Here is a 22,346-nt window from a genome sequence, read left to right as displayed (position 1 = left end):
GACATTTCAAATTAATGTCACTGAATAAACAATCTTTCTGTGAAAACTACCTATAATTCAGATACACATCATGTTTTCCCATGGAATCATTAATCTAGTCTACTTCAGTTTCAGCTTCTGCTATTTTGGAGGACAGAATCTTTCTGTAAAAGTGACAGCCTATTTTCTCCCTCAGGAATGTGGAAATTATCCAGGATTCCTTACTATATTACGAGCAACTGGATTTGATGGTGGAAATAAAGCTGATCAATTAGACTATGAAAATTTTCGACATGTTGTACACAAATGGCATTACAAACTAACCAAGGTAAGAAAAAAATTTGTATTTCTCAAAGGTGTTTTTTTCTTCTTCATACTGACACTTTTATAATAACAGATCTTAAAATGTTTGTTGTAGGCATCGGTACATTGCCTTGAAACAGGCGAATATACTCACATCAGGAATATCTTGATTGTGCTAACAAAAATACTTCCTTGGTACCCAAAAGTTTTGAATCTGGGTCAGGCTTTGGAAAGAAGAGTGCATAAAATCTGCCAAGAGGAAAAAGAGAAGAGGCCAGATCTATATGCATTGGCTATGGGGTAACAGAATTATACTTTAATGTGATTTATGAGACTAGATTACAGAAGGATTCTGAAGACTCTAAAATGTTTTACAGTGTTGAAGTTTATCTTCTGCCTTACCTCAGGAGATTATGGGAGATTATGCGATCATGTTCCCACAGGCTGGTGAGAGTTGTCACTTCTGATTATTAGCTTCCGGTCTGTACTGGATGATAGTTTCAAAAGTCATACATAACATATTTTGGCTTGGAGGAAATGCAGTTTTATCATTAGTTGAATTATCAAATCTTCAGTAGTGGAAAAAAGGCATTTTAGTTGAAAAGGATTAGTTTACACTGAGATTTTTATTTTTAAGCATCTAGGCTCTCCATAAAGACCTTTAGGAACTTACTGAAAGTTAATATTATTTTGTTCTTTGGAACCAAGTATCAGAGTGAATAACTTGCTAATTTTATTCTTTTAAACCCCATGTTTGTGCCTTTTGATTTGTATTTGTATATTTAAACACTTTGTGCGACTTTCAGCTACTCTGGGCAGTTGAAAAGTAGAAAGTCATACATGATACCTGAAAATGAGTTTCATCACAAAGACCCCCCTCCGAGGAATGCAGTTGCCAGTGTACAAAATGGGCCTGGTGGTGGGCCTTCTTCATCGTCGATTGGAAGTGTGTCTAAGTCAGACGAAAGCAGTACCGAGGACACTGGTATGCTTATTTGTATGAATTTATAAGTACTACATTTTGTTCCAGGAAACTGATATGTTTTGTATCCCATGACAAGTAAAATGCTGGCTTAGTGTTACTTTTTTGTTTCCTAAGTAGGAATATGTTACTGCCAAGAAGTGATCATTCCTTTGTTTCTTTCTATCTAGTCTTTAATCATTTTGCTGTGAAATTGTAGCTTATTTACATCTTGGGGCTTATCAAATAAAGCTTTACCTTTATTTCAGATAAATCAAGGGAGAGATCTCAGTGTGGTGTGAAAGCTGTTAATAAAGCTTCTAGTGCCACACCAAAAGGGAATTCAAGTAATGGAAATAGTGGCTCTAACAGGTAGGAACACTGTGTTCTGAACTAAAATTCTGAATTCTTATATGATTAACCAACCTCACTAGACATGAATGAAAGAGGATGATAGTTGAATACTATTAAACTCATTTATGTTAGACTTAAAAATTTTGTATATACTGCTATTTGATGATATGCTTACCTTCCTCACATGTTTTATAATGCTGAAACTGCCTTTGTTTCCTCTACTGGAATATGCAGGGGAATGTATGTGTTGAAGTTGAAAAAAATTTTTTAGGATTGGGTGTTTGCTGTGAACAGTCTAGGTAAGAATAATTAATATGAGAGACGCATACACTGATTTAGACCAATGGTCCATCCAACTAAGTGATCCAGTTCCTGATCATAGCACCCTTGGTTGGCTTATGGGATAGTTTTTGTTACTTTTTAATTCTCAAAGGTTATGAACATATACAAAAAGGTCCAGCATCACTTTAATTACCCTTTCTTAATCTACTGTTTGTGAATTTGGTTATTATTTATTGGATAAAGAAGTACTTTCCTTTTGTCTTAAAGTTGTCCTTTAGTTTCCTTAGTTGTCCTTTAGTTCTGAAATTTTTGAAGTTAGTAAAAAAAAAAGGCTTTATGATGTATAACATTGAATATATTTTATGGCCATTTTGTCTTAAAATCTCGTGTTTTCCTTCTTAAGCAGCAAAACTGTTAAAGAAAATGACAAAGAGAAAGGAAAAGAGAAAGAAAAAGAGAAAAAAGAAAAGACTCCAGCTACTACTCCAGAGGCCCGAGTACTTGGTAAAGATGGTAAAGAAAAACCAAAGGAAGAACGGCCAAATAAAGATGAAAAAGCAAGAGAGACGAAGGAAAGAACACCTAAATCTGACAAAGAGAAAGAAAAATTCAAGAAGGAAGAAAAAGCTAAAGATGAGAAATTCAAGACCACTGTCCCGAATGTAGAATCAAAGTCAACTCAAGAAAAGGAAAGAGAGAAGGAGCCGTCCAGAGAACGAGATATAGCAAAGGAAATGAAATCAAAGGAAAATGTTAAAGGAGGAGAGAAAACACCAGTTTCTGGGTCCTTGAAGTCACCTGTTCCCCGATCAGATATTACAGAACCTGAAAGGGGCAAGTTTAAGTTTGTCTTTCATTTTACTTGTTTACCTTTGGTTGTTGTAATTTAAAGGGAGAAACTAATACTTAAGAATCTTAGAAGTTGGTGTTTTTTTTTTAAGTGTTTGGGAAAAGTGGAAACATACCTTAATTGTGACTATTTCTTTTCATCCCAACAGAACAGAAACGTCGCAAAATTGATACCCATCCTTCTCCATCACATTCCTCCACAGTAAAGGTTAGTATAGCCTGAGGAAGGCAGCGTCCATGTTAGGCTCACCTGTTTGGAATACATGTCCTGACTTCCTTCAAGTCTTGTGCCAAGTATTCACTGGAGCCACTGGAGGTTTTATATTGCATTAGAAAATGATTTTTTTTTTACATATTGGTGGACTGATATTTTTTTCCTATCAAGTATTTTTCTTATAAGAATATTAAAACTTCAAGGACCTAGCACTAATTTTGTATGTTTCAAAGTGCAAGAGAAATTTTTCTCAGAAGTGCCTCACTGCTTTAAGCAGTCATTTTTTGGAGTGCAATGATAGCTACAAGCAAATGAATCTTTGCAGCAGAATGAAGCCTATTTTCCAGCATAAATATTGAAGAATATATATCACTGAAGACTTCCTGGATGATACAAGATAAACAAGATACCTCTGAATTCATCAAGCTACTTGATGAGCATCATACCGATGTGTGCCTTCTAAGAAGGAGTCTTGAAAGGAGTTCCATTTTAAAGTCTCCTTGGTGATCAGTTCTCCTGTAGTTGTGTATATTCAGTGAGCATGCAGCTTCTGTTGTATCTTCCCTTGGAGGTTTGTTTATACCCATTGGGTTCCCAACAAGTTGAACCTTGCAGATGTGGCATCCAATCCTACCACCCAGCAAAGAGAAACCCCAGGCATTCAACTGCAGCACAAAATCGTGGGTGTAGCCTTCTTGAAGACTCAGGGTAGCCATTCCTTGCTCCATATTTAATTTTAATTCTAAAGTCATCTAATTTCATGGAATCTTTGAATTTGCAGTACGTTGAACTTTTAAACCTGTAAGTTAACTAATTCTTCATCAAGAGCACTGTGGTTGAATACCGTAATTTCATTTTCTTTTTTTTTTTTAATGTCTTTTTTTTTTTATGGGAGGTATGAGATTTACAATTAGAGGCACTTTGCAAAAAGAAAAGAGTTAATTACTCTTTTATAGAATATATTTTGTTTTCTTGTTAATGTAATGCCACTGAGTTTTCTGGCTAGAATAAAATTTGTGTATATTTATGATAGAGTCACAAGTAAAGTTTGAAACCTCCCTATTAAAGAAAAACTATGAAAATATAAGACAATGTTGTGATCTCCACTATCTTAAACTTTTTTGTGGGGAAAAAATATTTTGCTTTTTTAAGCTTAATGTTACCTGTAGCTTAAATACAGTATTATGAAAAAATGTGGCATTGACATTTATTTTTAAATTCTGAGCAGAGATTTTTATTTGTTACAATGAGTACATATAATTGAGTTTTTTTAAACATTACAATTCCATTACATAGTTTTTTTTTAACTGTTGATATTCATATAATAATGACATCACGAGATTTATCCTCACAAGAAGTAGATGGTTTATTTCCAGGTTACAGCCATACTTCCCAAAGTTCCTCTGGGTTCTGAGAACTATGCCAGCTCACCTGTCATCTCCATTCATTTTCTACAGGACAGTCTCATCGAACTCAAGGAGTCTTCAGCAAAGGTTTGAGTCTTTTAAAATCATCATGCCTAAGTAAAACAAAGAAAAATTTGTTACTTCATTTGTTTAGTATACCCTCACCCTAGTAAATTCAGTAAGCTAGTGGAATAACCTTTAAAAATACCTATCACAAACTGAAACAGTGGATGACAATGGGGATGATCCCTTTAAATGAAATTGTTACGAAATGTATGTAATGTGGCAACCTTTCTATAATCTCTCCTTGCTTGCTGTTATGCCTTATCCTTTTATGCTTCAAAATCTGAAAATAAGTTTAAGATATGCAAAGGGAGTTGTTGGTTTTTTTTTAAGGGGGAGTAGGCTTATTTAATTTCTCAAAACAAATCTGTCAGACTGTTTTCTAATTTTTTTAGATAACCCAGAAGACCAAAAGATATATCTGATGCATTCATATAACTCTTCTAAAAACCGAGTCCATCTCAACCCATAAACGTCAACCCATTTTATGTCACTTCTGCCGAGCTACCTTTTTGGTAGTTGTGGCATATTATCAAAAAATATGGTTAATGTAAGCTAATCATTCTCTTGGAGGGGAATATTCAACTCAATGGTTGTGTTTACATGTCAGTATTAATTCTTGCCTATTCTTGAGTATTCTGCTACTAAAAATAATGTGCAGTTTGTGTATCTTATTACAGAGTTCATTCATTTCATGATTATAGTTGAATTGTCCAATGTTCATGTTATTTTGTCTTTATTATTATAAAATTTGTACCCTGTTTCACTTTGATTTTCTACTTTGCCTCCTCTTATATCTGCTAAGTATGATTCCTTACTGGTGGACCAGTAAAAAAATGATATCTTGGAACAAAGCCAGTTGACAGTACTAACCACTTTTAGAACTATAGCTTTAAATTGAAATGTCTGTGGATATTGGGCAAGTAAGCAGTAATTTTTAACAGCTTAGCTTAGCCAATATGCCTGTCCTGAAATTGTAGCATTGTTTTTAGAATATACTGTATTAATCAAGTGTGAATGGTTTCTTTTAAAGTAAAATTTTTGCTATATTGATTATGTATTCCAGTATAGTAGATTTTTATAATAGAGTGGGATTGTGTATGTATGTCAGTCTTAACCATCAGTGGCTTGTGTGGGCTATTTTAAATTCATGGGTTTACAATGTTACCTTGTGAATATTTCCTGGAACATATTTTGAAGCAGTTGGAAACCTGCTGTTATACTTAACTGGATTTTTAAATCAATGATGAAGATTATGGTTCCTTGCATTTTGTGAAAGCCTTTTGAAAATAAAACATATGAGATAAGCATATGTTATCTCATTTCATACTCATCATAGATGTTGTGAGGCAGGTAGGGCAAGTAGCAGTGTCTTTTTTTAAACAAATAACAGCCTAAAGTTTCTGATCTTTTCCCAGTGGCATATAACTTGTTAGTACCAGAACTTGTACTAAAATTAAGGTTCCTCAAGTATTCTTACCACCATGAAAATAAAGTTGCAAAAAAATAGTTCTTTGATTCCTAGCACCCATATTTCAATAGTAGTTGAGAACGTTCTTAACTTCTTTTGTGTGTTTGTCTTATTTTTTAAATTATAGTGATTCAAGGGTGATCCCGTTCCCCTTAAAAAAAGAGATAGTGATTTTGTGGGCATTTAAAACTCAATAGATTTATTCCATATTCAGTCAGAACACTTAGAAATGGCATATGAATACACTTGTAAAAATTGTGACTCATACCATTTTCAGATCCTTAGTGCCTGACAGTATGATTAGATGTTCAGTAAATATTTAAAATGAACTTCTATGCCTTTGGACTTGTTAAAGCATCCAAAGTTCACTAGTCTGAATAGTAGTTGATGTTGCTTTTTGTGTGTCTAGGAAAGATTACTAGCATATGAATGTCTTAGAAAATTTTTTTTTCTGGATTTTGAGTGCTTTCTAATATGAATGATCTATAAATAAACTCACTGTTTCTGTGGTAGCTTTTACTTTTTAGAGGATTTGAAAGGTATGTGTCTATATTTTCAGGTCACTTTGTTATTGTACATGTAAAAATGTTTCCCTGCTTTAGTTTCATCTTTTAGTTATACTTTGTCCAGGATCCTCTTTTTTAAAAAATAATTAAATAGTTGCTATTTTCATTTTTTAATCCATAGTGAAAGTAATACATGGACTTGGCTTTTCAAGATGAGTTAGTATCCAAATCTTTTCTGTCAGTTCACCTTCTACCCCAGTTTCCAGTTGGCATGTTTCTAGTTTTGGTCCATTGTGTTTTTATTTAGCAATCTTAGCACTTAAATTGGATAAAGTATGCATAGCAGGCTCCTTTAAACCAAGCTTCTCTGTAATTTCAGAGGGGGGGCAATAACCCCCCTCAAAAAATAAACTTCAGCTTTTAATTCTGTTCATCATCTTAAAACAAGGGTCTACAACCAAACCTGAGCCTACATGTCAGGCCATCTTCATATGTATTGAGTACTCACTGTGTGTACAAGGCACTGGGAAGTATGTAAAAGTAGAAAAAGGGAAATTAGCTTCCCTGCCGTCCTGTAAACTGTGTTATGGACAAAAGTAAATGACATGATATTAATTGGGAATACGTGTCACCAAAAAGGCTAATATAAGTTCACTGGACAGTGATTTGTGGAGTTGAGGGAATGTTGAACTGCTGATGGCTTTTGAAGTCAAAGTAGGAGTTTAAGAGATTAAGATAAAAATGAACACCTGTTCCAGTGAAGAGACCTGCTGGGAAGTACAGAGTGTTAGGGAGCAGCAGCAGCTACAGCCTAGGGTACGTTGGATTAATCCATAGTAGAATAGAATTGTGCAAAGATTGTGAAGAGCTTGGAATACTCAAGCTAAGGAATATGCATTTTATTCTGTAGGCAATGAGAGACTGTTTTTGTAGAAAAGAGTATTGTCATCAGAACTATTCTTAGAAGGATAGAAAGAAGGAATAGAACTGGTATATTTCTAAACTAAGAATTTTTAGGTTTCCCAGTTCCTTGCAATACAGAATTCAAGTTAGGTACACTTCATTCTTGTGGAGGAGTGTGCATGTGTGCATGCCTGTGTGCACACGTGTGTGCATGCGTGCACATACTTACTGATAATCACAAACAGAAATTTTACTGGAAGAATTAAGCAGTACTACACTAAGAGTATTGCAATAACATCACTTTCTTTGTCTTGTCAGTTTTATGAGTAATATTGACTTAAGGTGTGAATAAACTCCTCAGTTAGAAAATCTTAGTGTCATTTAGGGCATGTACCTGGCAAGAGTACCTTTTGGACAAGCACTTTTATGATTGTTTCTCATTCTCTTGCTCTTTGTTATTAATAAACATTTTGTCTATTTCACTTGATCATCAACTTTTATACATTGAATTTTTAAAGAATCTACTTATGCATTGCTATGGCAGTATTTCTGAGCAAACTGAATTGAAAATATTTGGTGGTGTTAAAAAACAAGTGTTAATTCTCAAACTGATGGCTGTCTTTTTTTGTGTATTCCTTTGAATACCAAAGGATTTGTTTGTGTAAAAATATTTGACTTTTGACTCACTGTTCTTTTCATTCTCAAGGTATATCTAGAATTGTGTAGTTATGTAATGAGTTATGTTCAGTATCCTGCCTAATACTTTTTAATGTTTTAAGTTAAATGTAACCTTATAGCACAGTTATAAATGCTGCAAGGTTAGGTGTCTGATTATTTCCTTAATATTTTCTTTCCTAATGGATTTCCATATTTACAACTTGTATAAGTAAGATTACCTCTTCTTTAGAATTAGCACATCCTTGATCTTTGGCTATTTTATGGCCTATGGGCCTTTCATTGGAGAAAGAATAGGCAAAAGAGAACATTGGTTCATCATTTTTCAGTCTGTTTCATCAACCTCAATGGACAATATGGCTTTCTGAGCTTTTTAGAACCAATAAAACAAATTTTGAGCTTCCCTGGTGGCTCAAATGGTAAAGAATCCACCTGCAATGTGGGAGACCTGGGTTCAATCCCTGGCTCAGGAACATCCCCTGGAGGAGGGCATGGCAACCCACTCCAGTATTCTTGCCTGGAGAATCCCATGGACAGAAGAGCTTGGGGAACTACAGCCCATGGGGTCTCAAAAGAGTCGGAGACGACTGAACGACTAAACACAGCTCAGCGCAAGACAAATTTTACAATCAATTGTGATTACTTGACAGAAACTGGAGTGCTTTCAGAAGTAGAGAATATGCAGCCTTTACTATAACGGTGATTAAGGAATAATCTATTTATGATTTATACTGAGGCAGAAAAGACTTATTAGTAAAGTCATGGCTAGGTTTTATATTATACTTTCCTCACTGTCATCAGTTGCTTATCAGTGAATGGTAAAACTTTTTAAAATTTCCGTGATTGTGTAGAGTTTTTTTTTTTTTTTAATGGTAGAGAAAGTCCAGTAACTATTTTTCACACATGAACTCTTGTAATAATGGTGGCTATAGGTCTTCACAGTAGAACTATATAAGAACCTGTAGCTTGTGAATTTACTAATAAAAATCTCAGTTGAGGGAGGAGTGAACTGGTTGAGTTTAAATGATAAACATTTACAAGGTCAAGAATTGAAGTCTTTGCATAATTTGTGCCATGCCCTTTTATTTTAACCTCTCATAGTCCATACAGCTGACCAGTTTTGACTTTGGGTCTACTACCAAATGTCTTTCATTAAATAAACAATCGAGCAAATGATGTCAATACTGGAAAACTAATAATCTTTAGTAATATTGCCTTAATTTAACAGCTCTACATTAATCATACTCCTCCACCACTGTCCAAGAGTAAGGAGAGAGAAATGGACAAGAAAGATTTGGACAAGTCAAGGGAAAGATCCAGAGAAAGAGAAAAAAAAGATGAAAAGGACAGGAAAGAGCGGAAAAGGGTTTGTAATTTTTTAAAAACTAGTTTGGAAAGTTCATTATCATGTATGGTAGTGTGTCTGTTGTCTTATTTAAAGTACTAGTTTGTTGCATGACAGTCTGTTATTTGGTGTTTAACTGGTATTTTCACCCTAAAGTGTGTTTGAATCTTCTACAGTATAAGGATCTTCAGCCTAATAATCTCTACCAGCTCTTCTTGCCTATCATGTCATTTTACCAAGTATGTGAAACTACTGCAGATATTCTCCAATGCTAGTTAGCTATGCTCTTGTAGAAAAGTAGTACTTTAAAACAAAAACTCTCAATCAACGTAGTTCACAATTCTTGGTTCTAGGATCACTCAAACAATGACCGAGAAGTGCCACCGGACTTAACCAAGAGGCGGAAAGAGGAAAATGGAACAAGTACGTAGACTTATTAATACTTTCCAAGTAGTCATCAAACTGAATCGAAAAAGGCTTTCATGATTCTCTTTTATAATTTTAGTGGGGGTTTCAAAACACAAAAGTGAAAGTCCATGTGAGTCTCCTTATCCAAATGAGAAAGACAAGGAAAAAAATAAGTCAAAATCTTCAGGCAAAGAAAAAGGCGGCGACTCTTTTAAATCTGAAAAGATGGATAAAATCTCCTCTGGTGGCAAAAAGGTAAATTTTGAGAACAAAAGGAACAATGAACCATTTTCTTAGAAAATCTCCCATTAGAAAATTTAGCCAATATTGAGGTGTTTTTTTTTTTGTTTGTTTTTTTTTTGTTTGTTTGTTTTTTTGTAGTCAAATAGTTTTCTGTTAATTATTTGGGGGTGGGAAGAGGAGGTTTTGGAGGAGGGCAGGTTTTCTTAGAGAACTTGAAGCAGTTTAGTCCCAAATTGCTGGGAGGGTAGAATTAGATTACTTCTGAATTTCCTTTCCTCTCCATTCCACTCACACCTGCTTCTTGTCATTGAGTTTCAGTGTGTTTTCTTTTTTCTCTGACAACAATTCTTATAGTTACTCTTTAGTCATGAGATTAAAATATGGTCACATGTATTCTCCCTGATCATTACACTGTTATAAAGTCTTTCTCATTTTTCAACACACTTTTATAATATTTTCTCCTAATAAACTTATGTTTACATCTTATATGTGATTTTAAAATTAAGTGTAGTGTGCATTCTCTTAGATGCTAATGGAGAATACTCAGAATATATCCCATGCATCTGTCATAAAGTAAGCAAGTCATTACTAAAGTGTTTACAAAGCATCATTATATTTAGTCAACATATATGTCATATATTCATATTTCTTCAAAGCAGTTTTTGAAAATTATAAGGTGATGGTTTTTAAAGGGAGGCTGCTCCTTATAAATAAGTATTTTAAACTGAGGTAAAATTTCACATAACATAAAATTAACCATTTTAAAGTATATCATTCAGTGGCATTTAATATATTTACAGTGTTTTGCACTCATCATCTGTCTAGTTCTAGAACATTTTCATCACTCCAAAGGGAAACCACATTCTAATCAAGTCATTCCCCATTTCCCCCTCCTTTTAGCTTTTCACAACTCTGAATCTGCTTACTATCTCTATGAACTCTTTATGAGCTTATCAAAAACTCTAGCTATTTCCTATAAGTGGAACTGTATAATAATGTGGCCTTTTGTCTCTAACTTCTTTCACTTAGTGTAATGTTCTTGAGATTATTCATGGTGGTGCATGTATCAGTACTTCATTTCTTTTCATGGCTAAATAATATTCCCTTGTTTGAATATACAACACTGGTTTATCCATTCATCAGTTGATGGACTTTTGTCCTTTTTCCACTTTTTGGCTGTTGTCAATTGTGCTGCTGTGAACATTTGTGTGCTACAATGAATTATTTGTTTGAATGTCTTTTTTCAGTGATCTTGTGTATATACCCAGGAATGAAATATCTGGGTTATATGGTAATGCTATGTTTAGCTTTTTGAGGAACCACCAAACTGTTTTCCATAGTGGCTGCACAGCTTACATTTCTACCAGCGATATATGAGAGTGCCAATTTCCTTACATCCTTGCCAACACTTGTTATTTTCTGTTTCTGTTTTATTTGTTTTTACTTAGTGGGTGTGAATTAGTATCTCACTGTCATTTTGATTTTGTGTTTTCTTAATGACTAATGATGTTGAACACCTTTTCATATACTTGTTGGCTATTTGTATATCTTTTGAAAAAATCTATTTAGATGTGTTGGCCATTTAAAAAATTGTATTGTTTGTCTTTTTGTTACTCAGTTGTAAGAATTCTTTATGTAGTCTTGATATTAGACACTTATGAGATACATATATACAAATATTTTCTCTTATAGGTTGTCTTTTCACTTTCTTGATAGTGTTCTTTGATATATACAAGTTTTTATGTTTGATGAAGTCCAGTTTTGTTTTGCTTGTGCTTTTGGTGTTATATTAAATAAGTCTGAAGAAAAATTTATGGCTGGTGGCTGATGAAAAGGGATTTTAAGCTGATTTTTATATTTGGTTTTCCCTTCCTCAACTAATTCTACCATTCGTTATAGGAGTCCAGGCATGATAAAGAAAAGATAGAAAAGAAAGAGAAACGGGACAGTTCAGGAGGAAAGGAAGAGAAGAAACAATATCCTTTTCATCTTATAGATCTTTTTAATCAGTATAATGGAAAACTTTGATACTGATGTTATTTAGAATTGTACCCTTGTAATATGTGTCTAACTGCTTAAGGACTTTTAAAAATGGTCTACCTTTTAAATGGTCTCTCTAGTTAACCCTCTCAAATGTATGAAACATGGAAATGGGAGACTTGATTGTTTTTTTTAAACTTCTTTATTAACTGAGGTGGTTTTATGCCACCAAGGGATTTAAAGTCCCTCTGGCTCTATCACCAAGAGGAGGAGAGGAAACAGAGTCCCTTGGGCTGGGGGCATGGGGAATAGCAGAGCAAGATGATGCTGCAGCTGAGCAGAGCTGGTAGAGTCTGAGACTACCAGGCTGGTAAGAGTCAGGCCTGCAGGCTGAGGGATTGTACTAAAAGATGAGACACGATTTTTCCGCCCCCCCACCCCCCGAAAAGTTGTTTTCCCTTAATTTGTCATCTACTCATAAGTCCTCGGACAAGCACAGATAATGAAGACTTTCAATCAAGGTGAGTCTTCTCTTACCTCTTTCTCATTTAAAGATAGAAATACAAAATGAGATATGATAATGTTGAAGAAACTAGATCCGTTTTTGCAAGACACAACTGTAGTGTTTCACCTAAATATAATGCTCAGGTCTTTGGGTAAAGATGTGAAAGAAGGTTCATGGTTATTTTTTCATTTTAAGCTTGCTGATTAAGTCATGCCTTTTTTTTTTTTTTTCTTTTTTAAAGCATCAAGATGTGTTTAAAAACATCTGGCTTTCTCTTCACCACTCATTCCCATCTTCTCTGGATAATCAATCCATTTTTAAAGTACCTTATAGGTGGTGGTGGTATCTGCTTTTTACAGGGGAAGAAACTGAGACTCGTAAGGTTAAGTTGAAGGGGGTGGCAGAGATATTACCTGACATGGCCAATACATAAACGTAGATCTTCTTGCCTACTAGTGTTCTCCCATCTTTTTGCCTTTCATGCCGACATGTTATTCAGAGATTTTTTTTGTCTTAAAGTTTCTTGCTTCTCTATCACTGCCCATGTTTTTCAAAGCCAAAAATATGGTCTGTGCTTTTAGTTTTGGAATTTAAAATAGGCAATTTTGTTTTCAAAGTAGTTATACCTTATATGAATTTAAAAAAATGTTTTATCCATCTTAAATTATAAGTGGACAGAGTGTTCAGAACCCTTAATATGATCTTTTTTGAGCACTCAGATCATCATTTGAAAAGTTATTGTTTGGTGATGCCTTAGGATTATTGAGGTATGTAGGATGATTTGCCCTCTACAGCTAATGGTTTGAGATGGCAGTATTGAAGTTTTTGAATCTTTTATAGCCAATTTTCTTGTTTCTGTTTTAGCTGTCACTTCTTAATGACATCAAGTATACTTACATTCTCTACCTTCCTCCTAATATTATTTGCTGCTTCTAATCTTTTATTAAACTGGATAGATAACCAAGGCTGTTTACAGTTTGAGTGAGAAATGTCTGAGAGCCTGTTCCATATAAAGCAGTGAACTTTAGAGTATGGATTTTGTCCTATTTATTTTGGCTACAAAGCAGGGATTTGAGGTTGCCAGGTAGGTAACTTCCTGATAGATTATGTGCTTTTTCTGTTTTGTTAGTCTGTGCTCGTTTTCTAAGTATTAGCATAGAAGGGAAGATGAGAGTTGTGAGAGAGCTCTTAAGAATTTAGTAGATTTTTTTTAAATTAGGAAGATTATAAAAGAAACATTACCTGTTCTTAAATTCTACCTATCCCTTTACCTAACAACTAGCTGTCTTCCCTGGTGAATGATAAACTCTTAATATTTTTTTATTCTTCACCATAACCTTCCTTTTAGTTGGCGTTTTGCTTTTTGCTTTTTACTTCTTGCTGTCACCTGGTCCCCTCATTAAAAAAAAAAAAAGCTCTACCTCTTTTATCTTCATTAGGAATGGGCCAGTCATTGTCATTGACAGCTTTCACTGTGGTTTTATACATCTCTCTTCTTGTGTAGACTGTTTGTGAAAGCACTGGTAGACTTTTCCTTTTTTTTAAGCTGTTCTGTCTTCTGTTGGATACCTTCTAGGGTTGGTCAAGTCTTTATGCTGTTCCTTTTCATTTAGAGTTCTCATCACTTCTGATTGGCATCATTTACCTTTCAGTATCAGTATCAGTTCACTCACTCAGTCGTGTCCGACTCTTTACAACCCCATGAATAGCAGCACGCTAGGCTTCCATGTCCATCACCAGCTCCCGGAGTCTACTCAAACTCATGTCCATCGAGTCAGTGATGCCATCCAGCCATCTCATCCTCTGTCGTCCCCTTCTCCTTCTGCCTCCAATCCCTCCCAGCGTCAGGGTCTTTTCCAGTGAGTCAACTCTTTGCACGCGGTGGCCAAAGTATTGGAGTTTCAGCTTTAGCATCAGTCCTTCCAATGAACACCCAGGACTGATCTCTACCTTTAGGCCACTTCAAATCTGCTGCTCCTTGCTCCCTTTTTAATTTATATTATACAGAAAGGAGAACTGCTACACGTGTCACATTTCCGTGATTCAGAGATGTCATTAATTGTAAGATTCATTGTTGCTTTCTAGAACTGTTTTTTTTTTTTTTGAGAAAAGTGCATAGAGAAATGGCATTGATTTGTAAGTATCACCCTGATTTCAGAAACATTAAAATGATCATGTTAGAGTTAAGAAAATACAGTATATGAATGTGACCCAGATTAAATTCCTTCCAAAGTCTTATTTTCCTGTTTCATACTTTTTAGTTGCAAAATCCTTTTTGCTTGTTCTCTGTATTTCCTGTTACTTGTTTTTGCTAACGTCTTTGTCCAAATTCATCTTACCTCTCTTTCATTTGGTCTCTGGAACACAACTAAGTTCTTTGCTTTTAACCTTTTCCCCTAGTTTAATCTTTAAAAATTCCTGTCTATGAAAAATTTCCACTTAGAACCATTCTTTAGAGTCTCAGTTTTAAATTGATATGTATGGTCTTCAATTTATTAATATTGAGTTCAGCTATCTTTTGAGAGTCCTTTAGTGAGCCAGACATTGCTAAATTGAGACTTCTAGGTTTTGAGAAACTCAATCTACTTGCACTTCAATCCTGGATTCTTGATTTCAAAGAATATTAACAATTAACTCTCTGCTCCCCATCTGTATTTGTGGTATACTGCATTCCTATTCTAATACTCCACTCCAGCGAGGCCTAATATATTTTCAGGTCTGTCTGTCATCTCCATCTCTTATGTGTAACCTAACTCTTAACATTTAAACCCAAGGTTGCAAATTCTCAGCCCTTAGGCAGAATGTGGATTATTAGACATAACTTCTTGGCCTTGGAGATGGCAATGGCAACCCACTCCATACTCTTGCCTGGAAAATCCCATGGACAGAGGAGCCTGGTAGGCTGCAGTCCATGGGTGGCTAAAGAGTCAGACACGACTGAGCGACTTCACTTTCACTTTTCACTTTCACGCATTGGAGAAGGAAATGGCAACCTGCTCCAGTGTTCTTGCCTGGAGAATCAGGAGCCTGGTGGGTTGCCCTCTACGGGGTCGCACAGAGTCGGACACAACTAAAGCAACTTAGCAGCAGCAGCAGCTTCTTGGCCTTGCACAGTATTTAACATTTTCAGAATAGTTACACAAAATCCAAATGTTACTTTCTATTGAAGAACTGGAACACCTGGCAACATTGTGTTCTCATTTCCGCATGTCAGCAATCAGCTGGACCTGCCTAGGTACTTGTCCCCCTTAAATAGAATGGGTCTTTTTTTGTAGTTTGCCTCAATCAGGCCCCAGTAAGTGCACTTCCATTTGTTTCCACTTTATACTAGCCCCTATAAACAATTGATTTTCTAATCCCCATTCTGAGTCTTTCTTCTTCAGTCCATACTTGGAAACCGACCTCCTAAGTGCTCAAAGAGTGCTTAATTTAGGAATGTATTACCTTGAGGTGCAGTTCTAGATGCTGATAATATATGTAGAGTAGGGAGTGTTCAGTTAACTTTCTCAGTAGTTTCCCATTGCTTACAAGCGTGTGTCAGCTTGCCTAGAATCCTAGTCACTAATTCCTATGTATATATGAGTGTGTTGCATATCCCTTTCCTTAGATTTTGGTCTTGTTGAAGGCAGTTAGCTTCCATCTCTTCCTTCTAATCAGATAACCAAGTATTTTTCTTTATTACCTACTATGTTTCAAGGGGTGTTGGTTTAGTTGGTAAGTTGTGTCTGATTCTTTGCGACCCCATGGACTGTAGCCCGCCAGGCTCCTCTGTCCATGAGATTTTCCAGGCAAAAATACTGGAGAGGGTTGCCATTTCCTTCTCCAAGAGATCCGCCTGACCCAGAGATGGAACCCTCATCTCCTGCTTGGCAGGTGGATTCTTTGCCACTGAGCTACCTGTTTCAGATACTCTTAACTTTACATGGAGAATTATGTACTCAGAGTGTTAACTGTATCTTTTTGGAATTGAGGAGAAACATCATTGACTTTTTTTTGCCCTCAATAGAAGGTTCAGTTTATTTGTAATATTTGATCAGTTCAGTCCAGTCGCTCAGTCCTGTCTGACTCTTTGCGACCCCATGAATCGCAGCATGCCTCCATGTCCATCACCAACTCCCGGAGTTCACTCAGACTCACGTCCATCGAGTCAGTGATGCCATCCAGCCATCTCATCCTCTGTCGTCCCCTTCTCCTCCTGTCCCCAATCCCTCCTAGCATCAGAGTCTTTTCCAGTGAGTCAACTCTTCGCATGAGGTGGCCAAAGTACTGGAGTTTCAGCTTTAGCATCATTCCTTCCAAAGAAATCCCAGGGCTGATCTCCTTCAGAATGGACTGGTTGGATCTCCTTGCAGTCCAAGGGACTCTCAAGAGTCTTCTCCAACACCACAGTTCAAAAGCATCAATTCTTCGGTGCTCAGCCTTCTTCACAGTCCAACTCTCACATCCCTACATGACCACTGGAAAAACCATAGCCTTGACTAGATGGACCTTAGTCGGAGAAGTAATGTCTCTGCTTTTGAATATGCTATCTAGGTTGGTCATAACTTTTCTTTCAAGGAGTAAGCGTCTTTTAATTTCATTGCTGCAGTCACCATCTGCAGTGATTTTGGATAGTATACTGTTTAAGAAGTTGCTTTATGTGCTGCAACATATTTTTTGAGGGCAGGTTTAGTATGCTTTCATCTGGCTCTGTGTGTAGCAACCACTAAAGATATACAAAAGTTTTGTTAGGAGATTGAAATGATAGACCCAAACTATTTTTCTTTTCATTTTTATCCTTTAAAGTATCACTGAATTCTGTGCACTGATATTCATAGGCACTAAACAGTTGGAGAGAACAGGAGGGATTTTCCATTTCCTTTATTCTACTTAAGGCAGACAAAACATTCACTCAGGTGCTGTGCTGCTCTTCATCTGTACATAGGCATGAGCACTTCCCAAAGACTCCAGTGCCACATTTACCCCTGAGTGACTACTCCCCATGCACACATTTATCTTGAGAGGTACCCCAGGATGTGCTGAGATTCCGTTCAACAGAATCCTAGTCTTAACTGTTCCATTTTATCCAGTTGGAATACCTCAGGAAGTGTGTTTGTGATGATAAAAATTGCTAGGGAGCAGTTTAAGGGTAAGTGAAGGAGTAAAGTGGGGTTAGGATGGCTGTCCTTTTGTCTTTCTCCTATAGCTTCTTTCTTCCTTGTAAATGTTCATTGGACTTTTTAACTGTCAATTTTATCCATGTGTGCCTTTCTACTTGGCTTGTGGGTACCTGTGTATGTGTGTGTGTATGTATGTACAGGTACTAGGATTAACCAGAAATAAGCTATTAATTTGCTGGGCTTGTATTACATAGTTTCTCTACATAAATTTCATTGCCATCCAGAGGGCTCTTTTATAAAGAACTACTGAAACATTTCTTAGGACTTTTTTGGTGAATTTAATCATAAAATTAGTGTGTGTATGTGTTTATAAAGAGGTAGCTCTGCTAACAAGGCTGATAGTCTATTTGTCTTTGTTCTCTACTTTGATCAACAGTTTAGCTGCTCTTTCACCCAGACCTATGCTTCAGACTTCCTTCTTGCTGTCATAGCTCTCTATAAAGTAACTTCATTGAAAATCAGCTGTCTCAACTCTGAAAGGGTACTCTTTGAAGGCATTTCATACATAGTTTTCTGATACCCAGACAAAGGAGAAGGGTGTGGTGGAACATAGGGAAATGACAACCTTACTAAAACAGCAAGGCCTATTTCTGGCAAAAAGCAAAGAAGAAAAAACCCCAGGATGTCCAAATAATTCCCAATGGAAAGTGATATTTACAAATGTAATCCTGTCTTAGCACAGTGAAAGGCCACCTTTTTTGGAAATGTGTCCTGCAAAGATGGTATTACCAATGCAATTTATAGCACTGGGAGAGGAAAGCTGTCTAGGATCGAGGACAGCCAACTCTGAACTGAGCCTAAAGTAGAAACTCTTTGAGAAATATCAGCAGTCCTTGATGTGAAAAGATCTGTGGGATTTCCTGCATTTAGAACCTGTGCTTTCTTATTACAGTGGTTAAAGTTGTAAATATTTCTTAAAAATTGTTGAAAAAAAAATAACCTTAGTAGAATATTCCAGGTAATGTGGTATAGACTTGTTAATGAAAAGAAAATATTACTCTGCTGGAAGATAGAGTCCTAAAGTCTGAGTTTAGCAGTGTTTTATCACTGGGTGACTTTCTTCTTGATGGCATTTCTTTCTCAAGTTCCCTGAACTTGGGGCGGTTTTCAAGTTTGTAATTCCAAGACTTCAGCATTATTTTGTAAATACATTCTGGACACTGCTGAGAGACTGACATCCAGTATCTTCTTTCCACTTGCTCTTGTGCTTGCTGATTTGTCATTCCAGGGTGTGGACAGACCCCTAAGCTGAAGGTCTCCCAGAGGAGGATGCCAAAGCTCCATGCGTCACTCTCAGAACGATATCTCCCATAATTGAGAGCTTCTGGTGCTGTCCATTTAATGGGAATCTGCTTTAAATCAGAAGATGAATACACACCACCATCCTCTTGATGAGACATTCCAAAGTCACTGGTTTTCAGAACATTATTTTCACCTCCAAGCAGTTTCTTGCAGCAAGGTCCCTGTGTATACAATTTTTACCTGAGATTTGCCATCCAGAAGCAGCATCTAATAAAAATGTCATTGTTTTAGGTCATCCTTCTTTCTCAGAAAGGAGAGGAAATCACGTCCTGGAACAAGTCCCTTAATTTTGTAGATAGGCTGTATTTGTGTGCTAACGTTTATGAATTTTACAATATTGGTATGATTATATTGCTTGAGGATTTTGGCTTCTTGTAAAAATTTTAATTTCAGTTCCTGGGAAAGATCATCTTCACATGTTCTAACAGGGATACCAATTTTATGTTTTAATGTACCCCTAAATGTGTCATCAAAATTTCCCTTGCCCAGTAATTATGACAGCTTTGTGATTGAGATGGAGAAGGCAGTGGCAACCTACTCCAATACTCTTGCCTGGAAAACCCCATGGACGGAGGAGCCTGGTGGGCTCCAGTCCATGGGGTCGCTAAGAGTCGGACACGACTGAGCGACTTCACTTTCACTTTTCACTTTCATGCATTGGAGAAGAAAATGGCAACCCACTCCAGTGTTCTTGCCTGGAGAATCCCAGGGATGGGGGAGCCTGGTGGGCTGCCGTCTGTGGGGTCGCACAGAGTCGGACATGACTGAAGCGACTTAGCAGCAGCAGCAGCATGATTGAGAACCCATTTCTTATACTGATACCATGATACTCTTTATTGTGACATGGACTTTTTTGGCAGTTAAAAAAATGAGTTAAATTCACATAAAATAAAATTTGCCAACGTGGTTTTTAATATATCACTGTGTTGTAACTATCACCATTAATTCCAGAACATCTGCATCATCCCCAAAAGAGACCCCATACCTGTTAGAGTCACTCCCAGTTCTCTCTTTCCCCTCCCCTTGGAAGTAACTAAAGTATTTTCTTTTTGGATTTGCCTATTTTGGACATTTCATAAAAATGAAATCATTCTATATGTGGCCTTTTGTGTCTGGCTTCTTCTACTTAGCATCATGTTTTCAAGATTCATCCATGTTGTAGCATGTATAAGAGCTTCATTTCTTTTTATAAGTGAATATTATTCCATTGTATGAATTTGTACCACATTTTGTTTATCCATTCATCAGTGATGAACAGGAACAATGATTTTTAAGTATTAAAATTAATTGTAAGTTCAACATATGTGTATCTATAATTATAATTGGTAATGTCAAGATTATACATGATGTGAACAGAATGCTGTATAGAAATGATATGTAAATTATTGTCAGCATTTCATGCAAGTGTGATGATTTTCTAAGACCCTTCTAGCTCTGATTTTATGAAATGTGTGAATGTAGTATTTCATCAATAAAATTTAATGCCTTAAGCATTAATTTAAAATTTGAATGAGAACAATGTTAGGCAGATAACTTATTTGCCACATGTTGTAATAATCATGTTTTGATTTATTTCAAATATGCAGTATTTGAAAAATGTCAATACATAAGGAAACGAGTATAATTAAGTCAATATATTTTTAAAGCAATTTTTATAATTTAGCAGACATTGCATCTTAATATAAGTAACTATTAAAATCATGTCCTCATGAAAAAATGTGATGTCATTTTTCTTTTTATTGATCATGTAAAATTGGTTCCTTTTCATTGCTATGTGTTGTTTACTTTTGACAAGCTATTGCTTGTCCCAGTGGAATGTTTTACTTGTTTCTATTTCATTTTTTCCTTCCTCCCTTCCCTCGTTCCCCTTTTTCCTCTCTCTCAGATAAAATACAAGTTATCATAGTATGCCTAGTAGGCAATAAGAAATACACAAATATTTTATCCTTATCTAGTGACTTAATTCAAGCATTGGTTATTCACAGAACTCATTGATTTTCTTTCTTAAATCTTCCTTCTCTTTTTTCTTCCTTCTTCCTTTTCTCCTTCCTTCTCCTTTCATCTGTCCCTCCTCCGCCTTCCATCCGTCACCTCTCTCACCCTCCTTCCTTTCTTATCTATCAATATAATCACTTTGTTTCTTTCAGGTGAGATTGGAATGAATTGTTCAGCTGTGACCAGAAATTTATTTTCCTGAGTAGATTGCCAAGAATTATGAATGAAGAGGGCCCATTTGCATCTCCTTAAATTATTCAGTTATCTGCTTTATTGCTCCATGCCGAAAACTTAAAATTGTTGAGTTGTGCATTACTGTATTTAACTTGTTGCTTAGTTTTACATGTTTATTTTCAGTAAATGGCTGAAAGTGTTAACTGTTTCATATTTTTAGCACAATGTGCTGCATACAGTTTCCAACAAGCAAATAAGGTTACATATGTACAGAATTTCACTTTAGAGTAACTAAATATTGCCTGGGTTTATTTTTTTTTCAATATGAAATGCTTCCTTTTTATTGTTTGAAATGGAAAATAAACAATTATTGAACCATTTTGAATTTACCTCATTTAAAAACTCAATTTTAACTTATTATTTGGCCTGTTTTATATTTAGTCAGTAAAAAAACAAAGTGGGAGCAGTGTCTTATGCAATGCCTAGGAATCATTTTATATAGTTCGTGTATGACATTAAAACATGTTTGAAAAAAAAAATGGTACCAGCACTCACTTGTCCCTTGCCATTTTTTCTTGTAATTATGTCAGAAAAATCAAGGGGTTGGGGGGAATAAAAATATGTTTTAATTCTACAGTCAGAGAAGCTTTGTATTGCTGAACTTTCATCTGGAAAAGTTTCACAGTGACATTTTTAAAAGGAAATTTTTTTATCTATTGAATTCTACCCATGTAACCTTTTTTTCTAAATAAACAATAGTTTTCTCAAATGATTGTATATCATTGTGTATATTGTTGCTTATTCAAAATAACTTAGCTAAGATTCCTAGCCCTTTTCTTCTTATTTGTGTCTTAGTCCATGGACCACAATGTTTCCAAATGACAGACATCTTATCCAATAATATGAGAAAATCCTATTTTCTTTCCTCTGCACCTGGGGTAGAAAGTGGGCTGAAATCATGCCCAGACTTATTCATTTACTCTTCAGTTTCTTGAACCCCAATGATACCTATGCAAATTAATTTTTTGTAGAGAATGACAGTAAAGGGTTTGATTTTTAAAAGGATTGAGACGTGCTAAGTATATTTTAGAATTGGCAAAGGAATATAAATCTCAATGCCCCATTTCAGGTCATTATAATTTGCAAATTGATGAGCACAGTGATTGTTGTAGAGTGATCCACTCAATGGCTGTTGAGCACCTATAATGTGCCTGGAATTTTAAAAAAAGATACATTGTTAGAATGATTATGCCAGTGAGAAAATAACAG

General features: G+C 35.7%; 1 protein-coding gene and 1 pseudogene across 22 annotated transcripts in view; one reads left to right on the top strand and one right to left on the bottom strand.

Moving 5' to 3' along the window:
• Positions 1–21,846, top strand: part of THOC2 (THO complex subunit 2) — a 118,638-nt gene extending 96,792 nt beyond the window's left edge. For 2 of the 22 annotated variants that reach the window (XM_070292081.1, XM_070292079.1), the window contains exons 27-39: positions 176–307; positions 398–582; positions 1,089–1,267; positions 1,513–1,615; positions 2,286–2,713; positions 2,878–2,936; positions 4,400–4,435; positions 9,195–9,332; positions 9,665–9,734; positions 9,817–9,974; positions 11,862–11,938; positions 12,418–12,463; positions 18,835–21,846. In XM_070292081.1, coding sequence (XP_070148182.1) covers positions 176–307; positions 398–582; positions 1,089–1,267; positions 1,513–1,615; positions 2,286–2,713; positions 2,878–2,936; positions 4,400–4,435; positions 9,195–9,332; positions 9,665–9,734; positions 9,817–9,974; positions 11,862–11,938; positions 12,418–12,445 — 1,593 coding nt within the window. In that variant the 3' untranslated portion in view covers positions 12,446–12,463; positions 18,835–21,846. Of the gene's footprint in view, positions 1–175; positions 308–397; positions 583–1,088; positions 1,268–1,512; positions 1,616–2,282; positions 2,714–2,877; positions 3,744–4,303; positions 4,436–4,806; positions 6,932–9,194; positions 9,333–9,664; positions 9,735–9,816; positions 9,975–11,861; positions 12,006–12,417; positions 12,464–18,834 lie in introns of those variants that run through there. The other 20 variants (XM_070292074.1, XM_070292071.1, XM_070292080.1 and 17 more) reach the window with 16 other exon arrangements.
• On the bottom strand, positions 17,352–19,400 carry LOC138930834 (tyrosine-protein kinase Fer pseudogene; annotated as a pseudogene).
• Positions 21,847–22,346: the final 500 nt, after the last annotated feature.

Source organism: Ovis canadensis, chromosome X (genome assembly GCF_042477335.2).
Source record: "Ovis canadensis isolate MfBH-ARS-UI-01 breed Bighorn chromosome X, ARS-UI_OviCan_v2, whole genome shotgun sequence".
Lineage (NCBI taxonomy): Eukaryota > Metazoa > Chordata > Mammalia > Artiodactyla > Bovidae > Ovis > Ovis canadensis.
The sequence above is the reverse complement of the archived record's forward strand: the minus strand, read 5'-3'. Positions and strand labels throughout refer to the sequence as shown.